This window comes from Barbus barbus (genome assembly GCF_936440315.1).
Source record: "Barbus barbus genome assembly, chromosome: 6".
NCBI classification, from domain to species: Eukaryota; Metazoa; Chordata; class Actinopteri; order Cypriniformes; family Cyprinidae; genus Barbus; species Barbus barbus.
The window spans coordinates 26,285,907-26,310,493 of record NC_136734.1 but is presented as its reverse complement, the minus strand read 5'-3'; the positions used below and the strand labels follow the sequence as shown (position 1 = coordinate 26,310,493).

Genomic DNA, 24,587 nt, shown 5'->3' with positions numbered 1-24,587 from the left:
TTCTGATAAGTTGCTAGATATGCAGTTGAGTTTGTGCATGTCACAGGTGTAAAGAATTGACAATAACTACATTTAAATTAGAATTTTGCCTTTATCTTGTTTGACTACCAGAGGTACAAAATTAAGTAAAATCAAATGGGTGGCAAGACAACTGACCAGAATGTTTTCTTCACATTCATTTAGAATTTACAACTAGAAATAGACAAGAAATATTATAATTTCAATAATGAAGAACTTCATTTCTTTACTTCTGGCATTGTTTCTTTCACATTTTTACTTTTGCTATTTTACATACTTGCATATTAACTTTTGTGATGTACACGAATGCTGTTCTTTCGTTCTGTGGTTTGCAAGATGATTGCAATTCTTAAAATGTAAAAATCAGATGAAAATGCTTCTAAGTATTGCACGTGTAGACTAGCAAGTGTACTGGAACACAGAAAGCACCAGATGGGTTTTTGTTTTCACACCTGTATAGCTGACTTTTGTTTTTGTTTTCTTTTCTTTTTTCCTTGATTGAGAAGTTCAATCAGGGCATCCTCAGTGTATTCCTCACCTTACATGAACCAAAATCATGTGATGCGACACCAACTGTCTCTGGACTTATGGTCCACCAGCATGGAGCCAGTACCGCTGAGTGCTGATCTGAGGCCGGACAGGGGGTATTGTTTGTACAAATAAAATTTTTTTTGACCTTGTTTATCTTGTGAATAGCCATTTGTGCCAATTCTGTCCAGCTTTCTCATTTGCACTTACAACAGAAGGTGATTTCGACATCTTTTGTTTTATTCCATCACTGGATGTCCAGGAGATGGAAGGGTGGGGGCATTTATAATGGGGTGCAGGGGTTATATATAAAAAGCGCACTCTCTGAATGATTGTGGATGTGTCCGGACCTGAAGAAAGTTGGAGAGCAATGATGCATACAGTCAAGCTGCTCTGTGTGGTTTTCTCATGCCTCTGTGCTGTCGCCTGGGCTTCGTCTCATCGCCAGCCATGTCGTAAGACCTTTTTTTGTCTTTGCAGTTGAAGAAGAATCAGTTTCTGTAATATTACTGTTTTTAACATTACTGTCAGATTTGTTGAATCTGAAGCTGTAGTTGATGTGAAGACATTTTAATTTTAATATTTCTTTTACAGATTCACCAACACTGACCAGTGGAACTATGAAAGTGGTGAGTGTATAAAATTTCAAAGACATGTTTAATATTTATAGCATGAAGTTAGTGTTGGCTCTGTAATGAGAGAACCTTTAAAAATAGAGCCTTTAAAAATGCTGTGTCATACAAAATCATGCATAAGCCCTCATTTTTTCACCATTTATGAAACAATATAATACAGTGATTGTACAAGTATTTTTAAGTAATACTTTAAAATGCCTGTGTGATAAAATATTTGCTTAACATAAGGCAGTGTGGAAAAAAGGACTTGAAATTGTATTTGCATTTTGCATGGTTTCATTAGCAAAAACCTACTGTAAAGTTGAGAACTATTAAAAGATAAATAAATTAGATTTTTATTGAACATGTATACTGTTCTCTTTTGTTGCACATTCAGGTTTCAACAGGGGGTCATGACCTTGCATCTGGAGAGTTCAGTTATGACTCCAAAGCGAATAAATTTCGTTTTGTGGAGGACACTGCTCACGCGAACAAAACTTCTCATATGGATGTGCTCATACATTTTGAAGAGGTAGGCCTAATCAGCAATTCTGACTCTCTCTATTCCTCTTCCTCTTTCAGCTTGTGATTTACACGTTTTTGTATTTGTTGCTTTTTCCAGCAATATATATTCAAGCACTTTATTTCCACACAGGGTATACTTTATGAGATAGACAGTAAAAACGAGAGTTGCAAGAAGGAGACTCTGCAGTTCCGTAAGCACCTGATGGAGATTCCACCCGATGCCACTCACGAGTCTGAGATTTACATGGGCAGCCCCTCCCTCACAGAGCAGGGACTCAGAGTTCGCGTGTGGCATGGAAAGTTGCCTGAACTTCATGGTCAATACCTTTTTTTACTTTTTGGTTATTTTATTGTCTTTCATAATCGTTTCAAAATATCATGTTTATTTTTTGGTGGGTTCCAATTTCCTTTTCAGCGCACTACTCTATGTCTACCACTTCCTGTGGCTGTTTGCCGGTCTCTGGCTCCTACTATGGTGAGAAGAAGGACCTTCTCTTCAGGTACAGCAGAGATTAAATTCACGTTTCTCTGAAAATGTTTTTCAAGATGTCTACATGTTATTGTATCCTGCAGTTTTACATATCAGTCATTAAATTGAGCTATTTTCTCCTTCAGTTTCTTCGGTGTTGAAACAGAAGTTGATGACCAGCAAGTCTTTGTGCCCCCGGCCTATTGTGAGGGGGTGGCATTTGAGGAGGCACCAGACGACCACAGCTTCTTCGACCTGTTCCACGACTGAAAAAACATATGATATACAAACAGCCAAAGATGGCTACACACAATAATAAAAAGAGCATTTAAATAAAAAATATTTCCTGTATTCATCTTTCTTTCTTTAGAAAATGTCTGCAGTTTCTTTCTTGCTATTTTTTTTTGTCTTTTGCAACTTGTTTCTTCACTGAAGTCAATAAAGCTGAGCTTTCACTGAAATCCATTTTTGATGTCTGTTTGAAAAACAAGATAATCACAAATCAATGTGGACAACAGAGGTGTTAAAAAAATCAGCAATTCTACAGTATGGTTTAAAGATCATTGAACGGAAAGAAGGGAAAAAGTAACTAAAAGTTATTATTTCCAGGAAAAGTTACCTAAATGAATCAATCAAAAAGAGTTTAATGTGAAATGCGGTGACAAAGGTTTCATTCATATCATACACCCTTAACCACGTTATTGAATAGTTAGTTCATGCTACTAAAATTATAAACACAGGATTACTGAATAAATGTGAACTGCTCAAGGATGAATGGCAAATTAACTGCATTTTTTTACTTACTGTTTAGTGCTAGAATAGCATTTGTTTACGTTTGTTTCAACAAGAAATAGTGATGATCCCAAAAATCTTCTGTTTGCCTGTATTCAATTATGCACAAGCAATGTTCATGGGATGGCAGGGTCAATGTCACAGACAGAAAGAGATCTGTGGGAAGCCACACCACAGTCTCGTGAAAGCTGCATGGAGCCTCCATCTGACGTATATCTTCTCTGTCTGAGGTTTACCTAACCAGCACCTCTGTCTCTCAGCAAAGTCAGAGAAATTTCCCAATTTCACTGCTTAGAGATACAGATAATTCATTCATAATGACATGATTATTTCTTTCTTTCTTAATTTTAAGCATTTTGTTTTAAATAAATGCATAATCAAATAGACTTTTTACATGCAGTTTTTTTTTAATTCAAATAATAAAACCAAAGCGGTATATCATGATTTAATCTTTTCACATGGCTTTGCACTTTTGCCTATTTACACGAAGTGGCAGAAATGATGCATGTATAACAAATTAAATAGTAGTACCATGCATTTAGCCTACTTTATACATTTCAGTAAATCTCTACATTTCTACTCTACATTTCAGTAAATCTCTGCATTTCTACTCTACATTTCAGTAAATTTAAACATTTCAATTGATTAATACAAAATTACAGTAGTGAGTGTATGGACCTAGTAATAAAAAATACTATATTATTTAATTACATTATTATTATTAGTAGTAGTACTATTAGTTTATTGTTGTTGTTGTTATTTTAGATTTGTTTGTAATAGGTCTGTTTTCTTTGTCTTAAATCACGCTTGTATCACGCTTTACACGTGATTTTATGTCTCATTAAATCACACATCATGTAAGTGTGTAACGAGCTTTTTAAAAAACCCACAGAAGATGTAATACTTTTATTTGGACGACTGAAGCAATCAGAATTAGGTTTCTACAATTCCATCATGGTGTTGTTGTTATGATTGGTGATTCGTGCACGAAACCCTACCCACCGGAACTAGCGGTGCACTTGACACATACTGTACATTTCATCTCAACAATGGCAATTGCACACGTTGCTACCGAATATGTGTTTTCTGATTTTTTATTGAAAGAGCAGAGTGACTCGAAGTATAAAGGCGTGCGCCTGGAACTGGCAACAGACAAACTGGTCACTTTTATCGCGGTCGGGCTTCCTTTGTTACTCATCTCACTCGCCTTTGCACAAGAAGTCTCTGTGGGTCAGTAAAAATATTTGATCACCGCTTTCGAAATTTGCGAGAGAAAAAAAACAGTCAACAGTAGTGTTTAATTTATTTAAGACGAAGAGGCTTAAGCCTGTGGGGATAACATGATAAACATGAAGCGCATGTCTCGGTTTTCTTGCTCATTTGAACAGAAAGGCTGCCAATTGTTGAAAGATCAATCGCTAAATCTACGTTTTCTCCGTTGTTCTTGAATAATGTTTTGTAATATTTCGTTACAGGACGTGTTTTTACACAACTTTCTGTCGATTTTCTCTGGACAAAGACCAATCGCTAATCGGTTTTGTGTGTAAATCCAGAATGGGCGCGTCACTGCTGGAGATGTGCGCGTTCACAAAACAACATAGACACACTCGCAGCAATGTAACATCATGTACTGTTAACATCGTATTTTGCAGGATAAATGCACTTTAACTCGTTTTTTAAGTTTTAAATTGCGGCCAGTCTTGCCTCGCGCGTTGTGACATACCTTTGATTTATTTTTATTTCAGACAGTGTAGCCTAGTTGAGGGCGTGTTAGCCTATCAAAAATAACACACTTAAAGCAAAGTCCTACAAAAGAGTTGTTTCACAACATTTAAAACAGACAAAGTGCATAATCCCAACAAACTCAAAACGTTCCCCTTACTTTCCCATTTGGTTATTTTTTGAGAACCAAATAAGAACGTTCTGGGAACCAAAAATTGTTAGCTGGGATGTTCTTTTCTACTATCTTTGATGCTATTGAATTCAGAAAATCCTTTTTATCTGTAGGCTGTTGGTTAAATGTTGCAACATTATCCAAACAAGATGGTTGTCGTCATGGTTATGGGCTCTATTGTTATACTAGTTTTTAATAAAAAACTGCAATAAATATGACTGTATTAATTTATAATAATATTATTACTTTTATTATAATATTAAAATCAGTAACACTCTGAGTTGTTAAAATTCACTCAAAAATATATAGTCGTCGTGACGTATTGTCAAGTATGGTGACCCATACTCTGACATTTACTCACTCTCATGTCATTCCAAAACTGACTTTAATTTAAATATATTATATTAAGATATATTGAGATTAAATGTCTCAATATTTGTTTTAAATAGTGTTTCAATATAGTGTTTATTCCCCTCCATACGGTGGAACTCAGTGGGCTCCAATAATATTCTTCAATATCAATATCTATCATATCAATCAATATACTTTTGGCAATACTTCACAGACATTTAGATTAGTAGTCTGTAAATTAAAGAAAGCAATTGTCCTTGGTCTTCCCACTTGTTAGTTTTATGAGGATGAATTTAAGATACATAATTATCACAAAGCATACCAACATAATACACAGAAATACCGTTTGCTCATAACAAAAGCACCTTGCATTTCTGTGTAAGTAGCACATTTGAGCATTTTTTGGATGCGATGAATCTCATTTCCATCATTTAGCTCTTGTTATGACTTAAGCTAACAAGTTCTTTTGTAATTTCCTCTCCCTTAGGTACTCAGATCACATGTTTTCCACCCACTAACTTCACATTGAGACAGGCTTCATATGTGGACTCCTTCTGCTGGGCTGCAGTAGAGCATCACCCTATAGAAAATGGGGCTGATAGCGCCCCCCTTCATCTACACAAGGTGATGATGAACAACAATGACATATCCAAAGAGGTTCTTTGTTGCTTTGTTTTTGTCTTATTCTCTGTCTCTTTACCTGCAGTTCTTTCCTTATATCCTTTTGCTGGTTGCCACCCTCATGTATATTCCTGCTCTCTTCTGGCGCTTCACCACTGCCCCTTCCCTATCCTCTGACCTCAGTTTTATCATAGAGGAACTTGATCGTTGCTACAACCGTGCCATCCGCCACGCTAAGAGCCTCACAACCAAACAAGACAAAGACATTGCAGAAGACCCACACAGGTGTAGTGAACTGAACATTTTCAAAATAGCTGCGATGGCAATTTGAAGTTTTGAATTGTGAAAAATACAATGTTTGATTCTCACAGGGTGCTTCTAAAACTGCTTCTAAAAGCCATTATCGACACTGTACACTGTACACTGTAGAAAAAAGAGGCTTGTATTCTTTCAGAATATTTAAACACTCCAAAAAGTTGGTTTGCTTCAAGATCAACTCAGGTCCTGACTGAGACTCAGTAAATCTGTATCAGTAAAAAAAAAAAAAAAATTCAAAATTTTTAAAAATGTCTCTTATGTTCACTGAGGCTGCATTTATTTGATCAAAAATAAAGTAAAAACGGTAATATTAAACATTACAAATGTAATGGAAATAATGTTTTTCTATTTTACTGATTTAAAAAAAGTAATTCATTCCTGTAATGGCACAGCTGAATTTTCAGCAGCCATTACTCCAGTCCTCAGTGTCACATGATCCTTCAGAAATCTTTCTAATATGCTGGTTTGATGCTCAAGAAACATTTCTTATTATCATCAACAGTGGATCTTTTTTTGATTTTTTCAGGAATCTTTTATGTGTGGAAAGTTCAAAAGAACAGCATTTATTTATTCATTTGAAATACAAATCTTTTGTAACATTAAAGATGTATATGCTATCACTTTTAATCAATTGAATGCATTATACCTAATAAAAGTATTAATTTTCAAATCAAAAGAAATATTCAAATCACTTTCCTGTGTGAATGCTTGTGAACAATGGATTTCTTTGCTATTTAAGCTTCCTTTCTATTTCATTTCTTTCCTCACTCATAACCCAAATATTTCAATATCCTTAATATTCTGATTCTGCTGATCTTAACCTTAATCTTAAACCCCTCTATTCTCTCTCTCTCTCTCTCTCTCTCTCTCTCTCTCTCTCTCTCTCTCAGTGGTCTTGAAATGACTGAAACTTGTTTTAAGTACCCTCTTGTAGAGCAGTACTTAAAGACAAAGCATTCATCTTGGGCTTTGGCTGCAAAATATCTGCTTTGTCGGGTTTTAACATTCCTCACTTTACTGCTAGCCTGCTTTTATCTGACCTACTACATCTTTTGGGTGTCATCCAGTGATCAGTTCTCCTGTAACCTGCGCAGAGGTGTGTGCTAGATAATGTGTACATCTGTACATGTGATACACTTCAGAAATGAATATTAACATGTGAGAGTGTATCTAATCATTTTTCTTTTTCTGAATTGTGTTTGTCTCCAGGTATATTAGTAAATGAAAGTGTGGTGCCAGATGCAGTTCATTGTAAGCTGGTGGCGGTGGGTGTTTTTCGCCTGCTAAGTTGCATGAATCTGGTGGTGTATTTACTGTTAGTACCGGCTGTGGTTTACGCTGCCTTCCAGCCTGCTCGTCAGCACCAGCGCGCTCAGTTCCTCCGTCCATACCACCTACTGCCTGCTTTCGGTCACGTGCTGGATTTGCAGCCTACCACTCGCCGGTATGATGACCTCAGCATCTACCTGCTGTTCTTGGAGGAAAATCTGAGTGAGCTTAAGAGCTACAAATGTTTACAGGTTTGTAAATATGTGCATTTGACTGTTTGAATGTTATGTCAGGGTGTTAAGTTCTTTATACATTGTTATATCTGGTAAAATGCACTAATATCTCATTCCCAGAACTGAATGCTGGTGTCAGTGAGTGAAGACTAATACGTTTGTTTGTGATGTGTGTACACAGGTGTTGGAGCTGCTGTCAGAGGGAGGGGAAGCAGCATTTGACACCATGTGTCTCCTCAGGACTCTAGGACAAGTGAGGACTGATATGGTGGACAGAAAACAAGCCCAAACTGTAAATGGAAATGCAGAGAAAGAAATCTCTGAAATGAAGGGTAAGTTTAATATCAGTAGAGTGAAAATAAGACACGCAATAATTACTTGCATTTCCTTCACAATTAATTTGCCTATTTGGTCACACTTTATATTAGGTGGCCTTAACTACTATGTGCTTACATCAAAAATTGTGGTCATATTGTATTTCAAAACACTTTTGCTGCTATTGAGGTGGAATATGGTTAAGGTTGGTGGCAGGTTTGGTGGTATGAGTAGGTTTAAGGGTGGGTTAAGGTGTAAGGGATGGGTCAACAGTGTAATTATAAATGTAATTACAGAAATGAATTACAGATGTAATTACATATAGGTATTTTTGAATATGTACGTACAATGTAAAAACAAGTACACAATAATTGCATTGTAACAAATGATTAATGTCAATGTAAGTACATAGTTAAAGCCACCTAATATAAAGTGGGACCGCCTTCTTTGTATAATTTACTGCTGATATTATGTTGGCTTATTAATAATATATCTATAAGCCAATGATATACAGCTTTGAAAAAAACAATTCAAATCAAATGGCTTTCTTATGTGAAGAAAATGAACACACTAAATCCATGTTTTTTTTTTCTTCGGGAGGTAGAAAAAAGTAAAGCACACAGGTAAAGCATTCTTGTTGCTATATCAAGATGAATGTGCTTTTCTCTAGATGCCTCTTCTGTTCTGCTGGATGATGGAGGACAGACAGAAAAAAGCTGCAGCTGTGTGAAAGATGTAAGACACAGGGTGGTCTAACATATAACAAAGTCAAATCAAATGACAAACAATGAGTTTACACATATTTTGAATATGAAGGAAGTGTAAGATTATATAATGCTTGAATATAACACTGGTTATTTACTAATTTACTAACTGCAGAACTGAGCTGCATGAACTTTTTATGCCTTATATTAATAGAAATGGGATGAATGTTTTAATAACTTGATAAAGTTATTATTTGCGAGGTTGATGAATGTTAAGACCCTATTGTATGGATTATGAAAACAATGTTACAACATGTATACTGGGGTGTCCTTTGTAGGTACAGTATTGTTGCAACAATGAGAGAGAAAGAAACTAAATAATTAAGATGCTAATGTTAGAATACTAACAAATAACTTCTGCCAATGTTGCTTCGTGGTAACAAACCATTTAAATAATTCCTCTTAACATACAAATAATGGCTGCAAGAGTTTAATGTGACCAAAAACTCATCAAAGTCTTCGCTGGGTAATACTTAACTTTAATTAGGCCCCATTTCTAGAGGTAATAATGCACTGCCTATGCAAAAAGCAATAATCAAATATACAAAATTTAATGTATGATATGTATAATACTATGTATATGTATAATACTGTTTTTAAGTTGAATATTCTGTAATGTTGTATTTATTTGATCCAGACTTATGTCAGAGTTGTGTTTAAATTATTTTGTAGTTCTAATTGTGTAATTTTTTGTTGTATGTCATCTTACCTTAAATCCCTCAGAGATGTTAAACTGCATGTCTTCAAATGCGAGCTCTTCAAAAATGGTGCTTGTAACCTTAAAAAGTGACTTTTAATGGACTTCATTCAGGGATGTAGAATACAGGCTTGTAATGTAATAAAAAGCACTCTATTTCCTCCATACATCTGTATTTTTCTCTGTTATCATATCATTTATATACCTTTGGCACATTCAGTACATAATAAACTTGAAAATTGCCAAAAGTCATGAAGTTCAGCACTAATGTTCAGATATATTTCAATAAACCAGCTTCACATTCTCATTTAGTGCTAAAAATAATGAGGTGGCTTTGACAGTTACAGACATGAAAAACAAAGAAGTGGGAATAAAGAACCATAAACAAAGAATCATTTAATGCACAAAGGGTTCTTCAGGCTGATATGGTTCTAAATAGAACTGTTGCTATGTAAAGAACCATTAAAGTTTTTTTATTTTATTTTAGAATAGAGTGTAGTTGTCATTGCTCAAAAACGTCACATAGAGGATGTCACAAACATTACTACTGTCTAATGGGACATCTAATCCCATTTTCCCGAAAAGACATTCTGCTCTTTCAATCACAATCTTTACACAGAAAAGCCACCAGCTGTCACCTTCTAGCAGATCCATGATCAGGTCATTCTGTGTAAACTTCCACTCTCAACAATGATTAACAATTAACCAAAACCCACTTGAGATCGTCAGCACTGGCTACTAAACCTGCGTGAGCACCAGAATGTGTTTGTCTTTCGTGAGCATAGTAGCACTCAGGAGTTAATGTGAATTAGTTGGGCAAACACAGCTAACGTGGCATGTGTAATTGGACAGTCACTTAAAAGTGTTAAAGTGTGTTTGCGCACAAGATTCCTTTTCCGCTGATTCAGGCAAAGACTGCAGAACCTGCCTAGACACATGTATAAAAGTGAGAAGCACACGCTGTTCGTCCCAAACCTTCCCTCGTCTACCATCTCTGCCATTCCTTGTCATCAGCTTCAAGAACAGGTATGTGACCAGCAGGATGCTAAATCAACACATAGTGTTATTGTAACTGGTGCTGCATGTAGATATATATGTGTTTTATCGGTAAAAGCGCAGATATCTGTCTTTCTGTCAGCGTGACCATGGCAGTGTGGCTCCAGGCTGGTGCTCTGTTGTTCCTGTTGGCTGTCTCCAGTGTGAACGCTAACGCAGGGGCCCCGCAGCACCTATGTGGATCTCATCTGGTCGATGCCCTCTACCTTGTCTGTGGTCCAACAGGGTTCTTCTACAACCCCAAAAGAGATGTTGACCCTCTTCTGGGTAAGGAAGACTATGTTTCTAGTAGAGAATCTTTGAAAAGTATGGAAATATGGGAAGAGATGCTGGGAAACTAATAATACTTTGGATACTGCAAAGACATTCACCTATCCTGTAATTAATGTGTTTAATATTGTGTAGTGTACATAGTATGTTTTGTATACCTTTTAAATGCAAATACATTGCATGAAGAAGATAATACTGAGATAATAATATTGCCTAAAATATGGCTAGAACAATGGTAATGGTTAAGCAGCAGTTTTTTATTTTTAAATATTTATTCCTGTGATGGCAAAGCTGAATTTTTACCAGTCGTTCTAATATGCTAACATTTCTTATCAATGCTGGACTACGTTGGTATTTTTGTGGTAACTGTAATACATTTTTCAGGATTCTTTAATGAGTGGAAAGTTAAAAAAACATTTAGAGCATTTTATTTGAAATAGAAATGCATTTACTGTTACTTTTGATTAAAAAAAAAAACTTACAAAGTACATTTACAGTATATAATTAAATTTGTCCCTTTAAATAAAACTAGACTAATGTCCGGATTTTCCCTATTGTTGTATTTTTCCAGGTTTCCTTCCTCCAAAATCTGCCCAGGAAACTGAGGTGGCCGACTTTGCATTTAAAGATCATGCCGAGCTGATAAGGAAGAGAGGCATTGTGGAGCAGTGTTGCCACAAACCCTGTAGTATCTTTGAACTGCAGAATTACTGTAACTAAAGAATCTGTCCTGTGACAGCCGCCAATGCCTTCACCACCTGTTTGCACACAGGCACAGGCCTTAATGCTCTTGATTTGTTTTTCATAGAAAATAAAATTTTGTCAAATGAAAGCAGGAGTTTTTGTATATCTACATTGCAACTTAAATAAGGTATTTAAAAATTCCAGTCATTTAAATGAGAAAACAGTCCAGTTTTATTTGACAAGTTAAGAATATTAGGATAAACAGGAATAATTCACATTAGTTCAGCCCCATCTGAGCTCTTCTGATTGAAATATAGACTGTGCTCAGATTCTGAGACTTTTGGTTCCATGACTAAAACTCAAAACCTCTAGAGTGGAATCTAACAACCTATCCAGCCAAACCCTGGGTTAGCCTATCATAACAGACATCATTTAATAATGAAAGACTTCATGGAATAATAGCAAAACAGCTTGTTTAATTCTGAGGGCCAGAGACGTGAAAATGGTCATACAGATTTGATTTTGGTGCAACACTGACAAGGCAAAAAAATAAAAACACATTATGGCTTTGCTACTAGTGCTACAGTTGCAAGATTGTGATCCCTTTTCAAAAGATATATAATAGTAGAAGGCCTTTTTAATTTTTAACAATTCCTGAACAATTCCTGAAAACTTTTTTTAAAAATAAAATTTAAGTGTAATCATTCTGAGGTTGATATTTCTAAAATTCTGTGTAACTATGTCCAACCAAAACGTATGTACTTTTAAAAAAAATAGTATACTTTTTACATATTTAATTGTGACTGTATACTGTATAGCCTCATATGTGATGCATATGTGATTATAAATATTAAATAATAATATAATAATCTGAGAAGTCTGTTTGAATACGACAGTAGGTTTGACAATATACAGTGGCATCATCCATTTAGACAAATAAATATAAATTGGAATATTCCACAATATTATTGGTTTTTACTGAACAAATAAATCTAGCATTGGTGAGCAAAAAAGAATGTCTTATCAAGCCCAAACATTTGAACTGTAGTATATATAGCAGTATTAATGACAAAATATTCAATCTACATATAAAGCATGTCTAAAGCTCAATGAGAAACACAAAAATTGAGAACATTATACATGTAACAAAATTGATTTATTGTTTGTTCTCGTTTATTTAAAGCCCTCCTGACCCTCCTTCATCACAGGATCATTTTGCTGTTTTTCCATCAGAACTAAATACATATTTTTAATCACTCATATTCTGAATATCGAAACCAGCAAAAGCCTCCCCTGTATAGATCTTCGGTCATGCATGCTATTATACTAACACCATAAACAAAAAGAAGAAGCTTAAATAAGAAGCAAGAGACTAAGCACCAATACTTTTTAGTTTTGTTCATATATGAAAGAAACAACAGGTTAGATTACAGTCAACTAAAAGGCAGTGTGTTTTGCACTTCTAACACACAACCAGGCCACCACTACAGTGAAATGTCCTTCATTTGAGTGGTACAAACAATACCAAGTGAGCCACATGAAAAAGCCACACTGTCAGCTACGTATCTCACCTTACAACCTTTTTTCTCTCAAACTTTTTAAAACGCATAACAAAGGTTTTTTTTTTCCAACATGAAAGGAAATAAACCAACTACTCACAGCAGAGCGAGCTACTCTGCTAATTAATAGAAACTAAAGGCACCAGGAAGAGGATGAAACAAAGTGGTAGGTGTGTGTAAGCGGTCAAGAGTCTAGACCCTTCTCCCACAAACTAGCCCAGATACAAAAATCAAATAGCTATGAACAGGCTTTGTCTTTAATTTACATTTTCAGTCATGTAACTGGGCTGTTTTTTCATGCGCTCATATATTTATTAAACATACCTGGTGATTAACTTATGGCCACAAGAGGGAAGCAGAACATTCATTTACAAAGAGCAAGAGTTGTTGAATTATAATGGACTGACCCTTGATCTGACTTGCATTCAGACAGTACAACTGATCTGGGTCAGACTTTTTATTACAATAATGTTATTTTTTGTGAATTAAAATTATATAAAAGATTCTGCAGAGGCTTTCATATCCATCATTTCGATTAATTCATGTTACAATTACAGAAATTTCATGTGAGTTTATATCGAAAATTACCTTGAAATACAGTTTCAAAGTGTCAATTTTCACAGTTTTCAGGATTTTGACTAATGCTTACTTAGCAGTTTCTAGGTAACGTTTATTAGTAAACTCAGCAGGTCAGGTGTTGTGAGGCGCACTTTCACACATTTTGATAGTTTAAATGACTCCTAATGTTGCACCATCAAAACGAATCAGGGCTGCTTTTTTTCACCAGTATTCCATAATCTGGCTTTAACACAATGCAACAACGAACAGAGAATAAACAAGTTTTCATACTCAGAATTTTAGGACAAAATCAAAATAAAAACAAAAGTAAAATCCAAAGAAGTTCTACTTCTACAAACACTTCTACTTAACAGAACATTTTGTGGCACACTTAAAGGGCCTCAAATCTTTTAACCATTATGATAACCATCACAGTTATCCTTCATTTTCTTGACTAATCACATTAGCTTGAAGAAAAATTGCATTCTTACTAGTATAACACACAGAGATGGCTGTATAAACATCTGGACCAGTTGCTAATTCAAGAGTTTTCAAGCAGTTTGCTGGAAACGGAAATTATTACACTTCAAGTAAAGTGGAGATTCTTTCAGTTTTGTTCAGCCTGGTAGAAAAGCAGCAGATACACAGAATGAAGAGGATCATGAACAAAAGTGTTGTCTAATCATCAACTATTCGCCATATGGGCTATTTGTCAAGTATTTGAGTTGAATCTGACATCCTCATCCCCAACCCGTCATCAAAATATGAACCCTCATCAGCCACATTGCACTACTTTGGTACTTCAGCTTTTCTATCTTGGCTGGATAGAAAAAGGAAGTGGCATTTCAAGCAAAATACGTTTAGGAATAATTTCCTTCACATCAGAAGCTTTGTGGTTTAAGAGAAAAAAAAATTAAGGTAATATACATACAATCTACACATTCGATGAATCATTGTATCATTATACATCATGGGTTTGTCCAGAAGAGTTTAGACAGAACATGGAGATGGTAGTAGCAGAAGAGGCAAATCATGTCATTCCAATCCAGTCACATGGAGATGACAACGGAAAAAAGGTGAATTAAGGTCCATGTTAGTCAAACTTCAGACTGTACAAGAGGTCCAAAAAACATACTAATAGAGGACAAAAGACATACTAATATGAATGTAGAATCATCAAGAGTAAACATCAGTCCAGGATTAGGCTTAATCTGTGACCACTCTACATTCACCTTGAAAAGGTCCATTGATCTTTTAAACACAATGGCAAAAACGGGAACCAATTATTATTCAGTGTCGCAGTTCACAATACAGGTCTATATAAAAAGACAAAAAAGTGCTTTAGATTATTAAGTAAAAACAATGAAGTTTGTAAAACAGTCAAACTGGGCATCAGTAAAAGGCCTTCAACATGTATTTTTTATTTTTTATTTTAAATCTCGAGTCCAAAATTAAGGTGTGAGTGTTTTGAATTGCTGATTCAGAGTCTAATGTTTAAGGGTCAGAGTAAACCTGCAGTCTCAGTGATCTTGAGCCCCACACCAGCACTAACTGGAAGGCATTCCCTAAAACCATGTGATATCGCTGCCATTTAAATCCCAGCCTTCAAAGAAAGGGCACACATGCTCCCATTAGGTGAATTTATGAGCAAAGATCCACAGGAGACACTCAGCAAAGCAAATCCTCGTCAACATCACCTTCTAGACTATCGGGTATCAGAACTTCAAGTCTTTAAAGGAATAAAAACATCCTCTGAAATCCATGGTATATTTAAAGTTCACATAACAAAATAGGCATGGATAGAAACCAATAATGGTAGAGTGGAACACAACAGCCAGGCAAAGTGGTGAATTTCTGCTAAAGTGAATTGTTGAAAGGCTGAAAAACAAGTAAGTGCTTCACGGTTTTTATGACTATAGTGTGTCCTTTATACCACAGATCCATCTGGAGATGTAAAGAGAGACAGCAGGCGAGAAAAGAGCATGTACTATTGTAAAATTAAATGTAAACACCTTCTACTGAAAGAAGAAAACAGGAAAATCCTTCAAAACCATTTGTAACCTTCTTGATTAGAACATCTATATTCACTCTCTAGAAAATAACACCTTCCCCCTTCTGTAATAAACTACCTGAAGGGCAGTGCTGACATGGTGATTGGAGTCTTTGTTGGTTACACCCTTTAAAAAGAATTTGAGACAGACCTTCATTTTGTGTGTGATGTGTTAATAACTGTAGATAAGGGTGCTCTGTACGACAAAGAGTTTAGATATAAACCTAATCAAACACACCTGAAACAGACAGTCAAGGTTTGCGGTATATTAAAAATTACAGACCTTTGTTAGAATAGGTTGGAACTAAATTCTGCAGAAAGGTGGATTTCCAGGAGCAGGACCGAGAGCTCAGAACTAATTTTTACATACAACACTGACCTAAACAAGCAATATGTTTTAGAGGTTTTTAGATGTGTGTGCAGAGCATGTATGTAGATGTGTATGCATGCATTGCAAGTGTGTGTGCAAGCAACTGTTTGTGTAGTTCACTAAGTAATGGGCCACGTGATTTTCCCCATCTCACAGTGTTTGTGGTTCTCCAGGGGCCGTGTGTGGGCTTTGGGGGGGAGAATGTGGTGGGGATTGCAGAAGGGGGGTAAAATGTGGGGTTGGAGGGCAATAAGAAGGGGTGGCTGTGGGGGATGGGGGCAATCCGGAGGGCACTAGTGGTCCAGGGGGTCCGAAGGGGCCAGTGGGTGACTCAGCAGGAGGCTGGTTGTAAAAGAAGAAAGCACATTGATGGATGAATGTCTCGATGATTGTCTGGTAGGTGCGTGTGGCTGTCAGGGCATCCATAGAGGTGAAATCTGGCCGCATCAGTGTTGGCCAGAAACAGATGGAGAGATTCTCACTGGTCATTAAGTTGACTCTGTTCCACTGACTAACCCTGAGAGAGAAAGAGAAACAGAGATTCAATGCCTCTTTCCTTTAACTGTTCTCCAATATTTAGCAATTGCAGGTGGTTTTCAAACTCACTTGTTTAGATGGCTCATTACATATTTGAAGACATCAAAATTCTCCCTGGGGAATCGTCTTAACACATCCTTCATTGTGTGAAGCCTCTGTTCTCGATTATTAATTTCTATGCACAAAAAATTTAAAACTTTATTATTCCACAGGCTTAGACAAGCATGGTGTCATGGATGACATAACATCTAATTTTGCTGCCTCTGCATGCAACACTTTATTATTTTAGAATTCAAGAAGATTCATTTACAATATTACATTCTTCACAAAAGCATTTATAGAATGCTAAGTGAAATCTTACTGAAAGCTTCCACTAGCTCTTCCTGTGAACTGTAAGGAACCAGAGGCTCAGGCAGCTCAGAGAAGAAACTTTTCATTGCTCCGGCAACTGTATTCACAGTGAAGTCCTTCTCCACAAGGTCCAGATTGTGGTCTAAGAGGAATGAAAAATTAATAAATGAACAAAGTGAGAGCGATAAAATGAGGGACGCAAGAAAGGTATCAAAGAAGAACATGAGCAGTAGAGCTTATTCATCAATATGATTGTGTGTGTGTGGAAATAAAACAAAATACATTTTACATTAAAAGCTTGTACATCCTGTCAACATGCACTCATACATACTATATGCAACAATATGTGCCTTAATATCATAAACCAATCCCACCATCATACCGACATCTGTAACCCACAACATTTTTATTGAAATTCTTCTGAACTTACCCTGATCGAACTGTCTCTGCATGCTCTCTATCTCTGCCTTATTCCCACTTACCCTGTAGATACCCTCTGTTGTCAGACCTGAGAGAGAGAGAGAGAGAGTGTTGATTAACAAGATCATTTTAGTGTACATCATCTTTCTATGACTCATTGTAAGCAGTTTAAGACATTAAGTACTAATCACTGCTAGAACACTTTTTGAAGATACTTCTACAAACTGCTACTACATACAGGTCTAATATACAATATTTCTGGCTATTAAAAATGCTAAAATTAAAAAAACAAACAAACATATTAATATGGTTCTAAAATATTCATTGTCAGACCATAGCTGAAACCCAGTTAGGAAAAAGAGTGAACTATGTGCAAAACTATGCTGTGGTGTGATTTATGACAGCTACAGCCCATTAAGCATCTAATTTTAACTGGACTCTGCAATAATGATAAGCTTATGTGGTTCCCTAAGAACAACTGTTATGGGCTAAGTATGATGGTGAAACAGCAGCAGCAAATGTACCTGTGGCCTCAATATAACGAATACACTTGTCAATGAAAACTGGAATAGGTCGTTCAAGGGAAACCACATTGACCAAGGGCACCCCAAAGTAGTTACTCTCCAAAGGCTTAGAGATAGAATGACGAGGCTTTGGTCTTGTTTTCTGCCAAACAGCAAGAATATACAGCGTATTTGACAATTACACAAGACAAGTAGCATGGTTTTGACTCCTTATTGAAGCCTCCAATAACAGCAATTAAAGGTGCAGTGTGTAGATTTTAGCGGCATCTAGCGGTTGAGTTTGCGAATTGCAACCAACGGCTCAGTCCCCAGCTCACCCCTCCCTTTAGAGAAAAAACAGTGGCCGATACAGGGCTAATGACGCTTTTCCACTGCATAGTATGGCACAGTACAGTTCGGCACACTTTTGGGGGGTTTTCCACTGGGTACAGTACCTGGTACTTTTTTTAGTACCACCTCGGGCGAGGTTCCAAGCGAGCCGTACCGTTACCAAAACGTGACGTGTAAACTCTGCTGATCACTGATTGGCCGGAGAGAATAGTCTCTGCCTGCGTCATTGAACTTGCGGCACGAGACACAACAGACCCGCTAGATTTAAATCAGCACAGCCAGCGAAGGACCGAACGCAACTGTTTTGAATGAGTGCACCTTTTTATAACAAACAAAAATGTCTGTTTCGTTGTCTGTTGAGGAAGTACAGACGTCCCTCTCTTTAATAGCCGAGGAGCGGATCCAGCGAGAGCATGATGGAGCGACGCGGAAATAAAATGTTTTTCAGGAGTCACGGCAGTAGATGCGGCGCAACTATAACATCACATGAATAATCCCACCCACTCTAAAAGCGGTACTAAACTGCAGTGTAAACGCAAACCGAGCCGAACTGAGCCGTGCTGAACCGAGTCGTACCACACAGTGGAAAAGCGCCATAAGATGCCATCGTCTGAGACCGCAGAGAGCAATGAGGTTTCTTTACAAAAGTAAATTAAGGAATTATATTTACTTAATTATTCAATAAACCAATGTCACTGCAAATATTACTGTTACTTGTTCATCCTTGTGTCAGTGTTATTTCGCAAGAACAACATAGTGACAAAACGCGCTCTGTAGAGCAGTTTGTCTGTTTAGGGCAACTGTAGAAACGTGGTGGCGACTTCCATGTAAAGGGACCTGCGGTGTATGTAGTTATAAATTGCTCAAAGGTAATAAAAACATAACGGTTCATTAAGTAAGGTCTTTATACTCCTCTGAAAACGTAGTTATGTATATTATATTGCATTTCTGTCTATAGATCATCCTAAATATTACACAGTGCACCTTTAAAATAAATATTACAATGTTAAAAACACACAAGCATACTTTTTTAAAAGCCACGTAAAATTAATAAATAAATGAATCTTACTTTGCCTGGTCGGCGAAGACTTTTCAGTATGTTCCTCTTTTTGGGATCTTCTCCTTCTTCATTGAGTATGTCTGCCTTTAGTCCTGAAACATCATCATCTTTTGACCTTGAGAGAGTGCCAATCTCCTCATCGCTACCAATGGAAAAACTAGTGCGAAAACTGCTGAACTTTCCCAGACGTTTGGAACGATCACGGTAGAGACGTGGCTTCACCCGTGCAGCTGAGAACTTGCGACGTCTCTCCAATGAGCTGCCATCCCCTTCACTGTCTGAACCATTGCCTCCTCCATTGGAGTGGATCCGATTGGAATTGCGGATGGTAATAATTTTGCCCTGTGTGCTGTCATGTGGCACAGAATATATGCTGTCCTCATAGCTGGGGCGGGGTTTAGAGACAGCATCCATTGGCTCAGCGTAGTCTGAAGGATCATAATCTCCTCCTAGAGGCCATGTCACATTGGATGTAAGGGAACGGCGATGGCTGACTGCATCCACATATGGATTAAAATTTGATTTTCTAAGGTCAAATGTGACACTAGGTTTGGGTCTTACTTGTAGAGGAACTTTATTATTTAGCTTGTTCTCAAAGGTGCTAAGGTCAGAGATCACAGAGAATGTGTCACCTGAGTCCAGGTCAGGCAATTTGAATCCACCGTGAGAGGTGAGTGTACCATCATGGTAAGGCGGGGAAGCTTCCATGTCTTCCTCAGAATCTAACAGCATTGTTACAGGGCTTGGGGAGCCACAGTGTGGCGAATACACATTCTCATTTGTGCTACTGGCTTCTGCAACGTTTTCATACATATGACTGGCCTCAACAATGGTTTTCTTTTCTAATACCTCTGTGAAAAATTGTTCCAAAAGGTCTAATTTGTGTAGTCCTCCAACAACTCCTCCAGCGCCACAGACAATACTGCAAAACCGTCCCTCAAGTTCACGCGCCAGTTCTTCACCTTGGACTAGCGACTCGTGAGCAGACTCGGAGTCCAGAAGCTCAGTCCTGGTTTCCCCCACTGCAAGCAGCTGAACTGGGACAATGTCCTGGACCTCACACAAGAAGGCACACAGGGTTTCAAAAGAAGCCTTGCGGCTAGCAGAGTATACAGCAATGTAGCCATGCACCAGCCGACTCTTACGAGTGGCAAAAGAAGCGTGGTATGACATTAGAATCAGTTCAATTGTATGCTTGTGACCACCAATTGTTTGTTCTAGCAGCACTGAAGTGCCACTTGTCTGAGGAGAGGTTGGCTTGCAATGCTGAGGAAGCAGGAATGGTGCAAGGAGTTGATCAATATCATAGGAGTCTCCACACATTAGGCACATGACAATACGCAATTCAGCCTCTGGACTCTGATCCTGCTGTAATTCTCGAATACATGGAGGCAGCGGAGGTGCAGGTGGAGAACAGCTACGAAATGTAGAAGTCCTCCTTGTTTCAAGTAGAACCTTCAAGACCTGATTGATCTGCTTTTCATTTACATTTCGCCCATAGCCAGTGCCTGGGGAGGCAGGTTCCAGGTAGTTGCACTGCAGTTTTATGGCTACCTGCTGACCCTGTGAGATTAATGCTTGAGCAGTTTCACCTCCAATGTCACCCAGTCCTCCAACACCTCTTTTGGTTACTAGTAAGAGTGACAGGGGAAGCTGAGCCATATGGTTATCCCTTCTGCCAAGTGTGGACTCTCGCAACTTCTCAATACTTTCAACAATGTATGACAAGGACTCTTTTGAATTGTACAAACACAGACATCCATGGGGAGTAAATGTGGATGTATGAAATGAATTGACAGGAAGTCTAACATTACCCTCAATGGGCCGAAGGACAAGCTCATACATTCTACCTTCAAGCATATAATGATCGTCATTTGTACACAATGCCCGAATATCATTGGCTAATTCTCTGGCAAGACCATCTTTGCCCAGTATAACAAGATTGATCCTATCTACCTTTCCATCAAACACATTGGACTTTCCAAAGGAAGGATATTGTGCAGGGAAGCACGAAGCTAGTGTTTGCTCAATTTTGTTGTCAACGCAGTGTGGGCAGTTCGGACACGTTTCCTTCGTAGGGTGATATACAAAATGGATGTGTTTCAGCACTAAAGCATCCCTTTCGGCTTGCAATTTCTGAAGGGCCTTGAAGCGCTGTTCTTCACCTAACACTTCTTGAATTGCTCCCATCTTCTCTTTACTAGGTTTGGCATCTACCTCAAGTTCATAGAAGAGCTCAGAGTACTCCAGCAAAAGCTCATGAAAATCCTCTTTTGCCCTGTCTATGATTGCTTTCTGGTGCCGGTTATAAATGTCCAAATATTCTGGCTCCTCAAGCCACTGGTAGAAGTCTTCATTCATGATGAAGCTTCGGGCCTCCTCCCAGGGTTTGCCAGGGGTAACGAAAGGTGATGATGCTAATTTTGCTTTGAACTCATGGCGCATCTGGGCACGCTTGCATTCGTTGCGCAAGTGTTCAAGGTGTGCATCAAAGATTATTTCAGCAGCCGTGGTGTCTAGCACATCAAAGGGGATGCGCTCATCCTCCATATTGTCAAGATGTGGCGTGTCCTCCCATGGTGCATCGTCCAGTACCACAAACCAGTGATCAAAGTCTTTTTTAGACTCAAGGACCTTCTGGACCCCAGACCAGCTCAAATGCTCAATTTCATCCAACTCAGACACTAAGCTACTCAAGGCGAGTGGAAGAGCGCTCAAGTATGCTTTGCGACGCCTTTCTATGTGTTCCTGTTTTAGCCTGTGAATGTGTTGTTGAAATAGCTTCTTAGCCTTACCAGTACCTTCTAAAAATACATATTCCTTGTATTCAGGTGAAGTCTGCATTCGTCGGCTGACGTTGGGCCACGTTTCATTGTGATTCTTCACAATGTGGTTCACTAACCACTCATAGCGGTCCTTTGCAGAAGCAATTAGTTGACTCTGGTGTTTCAGCGCCTCAAAGTAAGGTATGATCTTGGGCTTACCTCTTCCCTTATCAATGAGCTGTATCAAGGTAAGGAAAGCCAAATCAACATTGACGTTGGATCGTGCCGATGTTTCAACAACCTGCAAGTTCTTTTTTGTAATGGCAAAGGTATGAGAGTCCTTGATGTATCGCTCCACACCCTCATCACACTTAGTGAGAACCAGCACAATAGGCTTTTTTGTCTTGCTTAAGTGATTGTATAAGTTGGTGACAAATTTCATTTGATCATCAAAGTTGCGGTTCATACCACGACTGACATCAACACAAAGCAGAAAGCCATCCACCTGCAACTTGCCTTCGGGCATTTGCTTCTGTTCGAAGTCTTGCTCCAGTCCCAACTGATCAGTGCAGAAGTACATGAGTTTTTCAGCAGAAGCCAGTTTGGTGGAGGCAGCTCTTTTGATGTAGGGCTGTAAGGCTGTGCTGCGATGGGGCTGGAACGTCTGGTCATCAATGAATTCGGTCTGCTCAACCACATGCATTCTGCAGTCTGCGCCATCTTCCAAAACTCTCCCCACCTCTCCCCAGAACAGGAAGTGGTCATTGTTGACAACCCGGCCACCAAAGTCACTTGTACTTAGCACAGAAGTGTGATCAAGATGGAAGTCATCTGCACTAGGACGGACAAAGCGGTTACAAACGCATGATTTGCCAACTCCACATTGCCCCTTCTCCTTCTCAGTTCCCGACAGGCCAACAACAACGAGGTTGTATATAGGCATTCGGGATTCATGCTTTTTAGCCATCATCATCGTACACAGGCATTCATCTTGCCTCAAAAGGATAACAGAGGCAGACTCTTTAAAACGTGTACATAAAATCTTGAAGTAAGGCCCTGTATTTGATTTACAATTTAGGATTTAGTTCTGATGTTTCAGTCATCCTTTCCGGTCAAGAAAACTGCTTCTATGTTCTGCCCATATTAGAGGGTACTAATCAGAGATGAGACATGAAGTGAAGAAGGCAGAAGCAGGAATTGGGGCTAGCCTAAATGAGAAAAAGAGGAAAAAAGAACAAACCAATTATCAGTAAAACTGTGAGCTTTGTTTGCACAAAAGGCAAATTTAAAAGCATTTTAACCTACTCTATAAATTCCCACAGATATTAAGATATTCAATTCACATATAGTATTACCCTACATTAAACACAAAATCCCTTAATGTACCTAGCAATTTACATAAATACATTCCAATATGGTTCTAATAATGTTCCTTCAATAATATTTAAATAATATTCTAAACAAACATTAATAAGAAATACAATTCTAATCAAAAAAGCGAAAGTTCTGATTATGAATTTCTAGCAATATAAGACTAACAGATCAATTTCTATGCTAGCAATTCTACACAACTATGTAAATGCTAAAAAAAACTACAGTAGTCATCATTTGAAGTGGCTCAAAACTTCAACTTCTTAGGACAACTTTAACTTTTTTGATCCACTTCAAATGTTGACTACTAGAATAGTTCGCGTCACAATCATCTATTAACACTTGGTTTCATGATGTGCTTTGATTTTGAGCACTGAATTTGAAAACTGTTTGCTAGTTTCTGGTTATTTTGTGTTTAGTTTTTGCGAGTTGCCCAATTTCCAAAACAACACTTAAAATGGTTATTTAAATGGCCACATTGCTTGCATACAGTATGTTGGTTGGCCATTTAATAATGGTGCTTTCATACACAGCAGACATAAGCAATAATTCCAGCATGTAATTAATCCACTGTTATCCTTAGCTAGTGCTGCTATTTAAAGACTTAGGAAATTCCTGACTAGTTCATTTGCAGGAAATAAGTCTTCTGTTGTCTGGAGTAGTCACTTCACATCTCAAAGTTCAAGTAAATGTTAACATATACTGTAAACAAAATATGAGCTCCCATATTCGTACAGCCAACACCATATTAATGACAACTTTTACAATATTTCATTATCTGAATGTAAGTGGTGCTTGTCAGGTCAACTTTCAATTCCAAAACACTGCCAGGGTGTTACCAGATGGGTTTCAAGTCATTCTGAGTGGTTAGCAAAGTGATGCTATGTGGTTGTTCAATCATTCATTTAAGTTTCTATGATATTCCAGTAGTAGATATGGATCAGGTTGTATAATGTGCGATTATACAATACTACATACAAAATACTAAGGTGCAATATAATAAATACAGAAAACCTTAAATAACAGTAAAGGTAATTACTTCCCCTCCAGTGAACTGTAGCACTTGGCAGTTAGGGTCAAACAGTTAACCTACATTTTCAAAGTATTTTATTAGTATGATCTAATAGCAAGCACATTTAAACAAATAAGAACCAGTGAACAGAATATTACCAGCATTTAATGATTTCTTTCTTTAACCATCTCTGTATTATTTCAATAGCACACCCACAATTCCATAATTTTCTCACTTATATGTCATTCAAACCCATATGGCT

General features: G+C 37.7%; 4 protein-coding genes across 4 annotated transcripts; 3 read left to right on the top strand and 1 right to left on the bottom strand.

Moving 5' to 3' along the window:
• Positions 1-874: 874 nt before the first annotated feature.
• Positions 875-2,424, top strand: LOC306871397 (ependymin; the record flags this gene model as incomplete). The annotated part of the gene is made up of 6 exons (XM_079419288.1): positions 875-1,001; positions 1,141-1,175; positions 1,558-1,692; positions 1,816-2,002; positions 2,101-2,185; positions 2,301-2,424. 6 exons carry the CDS (start codon positions 875-877, stop codon positions 2,422-2,424), a joined length of 693 nt encoding a protein of 230 aa, XP_079275414.1.
• A 1,524-nt stretch (positions 2,425-3,948) lies between these two features.
• Positions 3,949-9,574, top strand: LOC306871400 (pannexin-1-like). Its single transcript, XM_079419294.1, has 7 exons — positions 3,949-4,176; positions 5,679-5,815; positions 5,898-6,097; positions 7,021-7,226; positions 7,340-7,650; positions 7,814-7,964; positions 8,618-9,574. Exons 1-7 carry the CDS (start codon positions 3,996-3,998, stop codon positions 8,701-8,703), a joined length of 1,272 nt encoding a protein of 423 aa, XP_079275420.1. The 5' UTR covers positions 3,949-3,995; the 3' UTR covers positions 8,704-9,574.
• Positions 9,575-10,355: 781 nt separating this feature from the next.
• Positions 10,356-11,592, top strand: ins (preproinsulin). The gene is made up of 3 exons (XM_079419289.1): positions 10,356-10,434; positions 10,547-10,731; positions 11,306-11,592. The coding sequence occupies exons 2-3, from the start codon at positions 10,554-10,556 to the stop codon at positions 11,452-11,454; spliced, it is 327 nt and encodes a 108-aa protein (XP_079275415.1). The 5' UTR covers positions 10,356-10,434; positions 10,547-10,553; the 3' UTR covers positions 11,455-11,592.
• Positions 11,593-12,562: 970 nt separating this feature from the next.
• LOC306871385 (rho GTPase-activating protein 35-like) lies at positions 12,563-23,046 on the bottom strand. The gene is made up of 6 exons (XM_079419252.1): positions 19,187-23,046; positions 17,788-17,929; positions 17,274-17,351; positions 16,854-16,985; positions 16,562-16,667; positions 12,563-16,472 (listed from the first exon to the last, which is right to left on the bottom strand). Exons 1-6 carry the CDS (start codon positions 22,913-22,915, stop codon positions 16,106-16,108), a joined length of 4,554 nt encoding a protein of 1,517 aa, XP_079275378.1. The 5' UTR covers positions 22,916-23,046; the 3' UTR covers positions 12,563-16,105.
• Between the last annotated feature and the right edge of the window lie 1,541 nt (positions 23,047-24,587).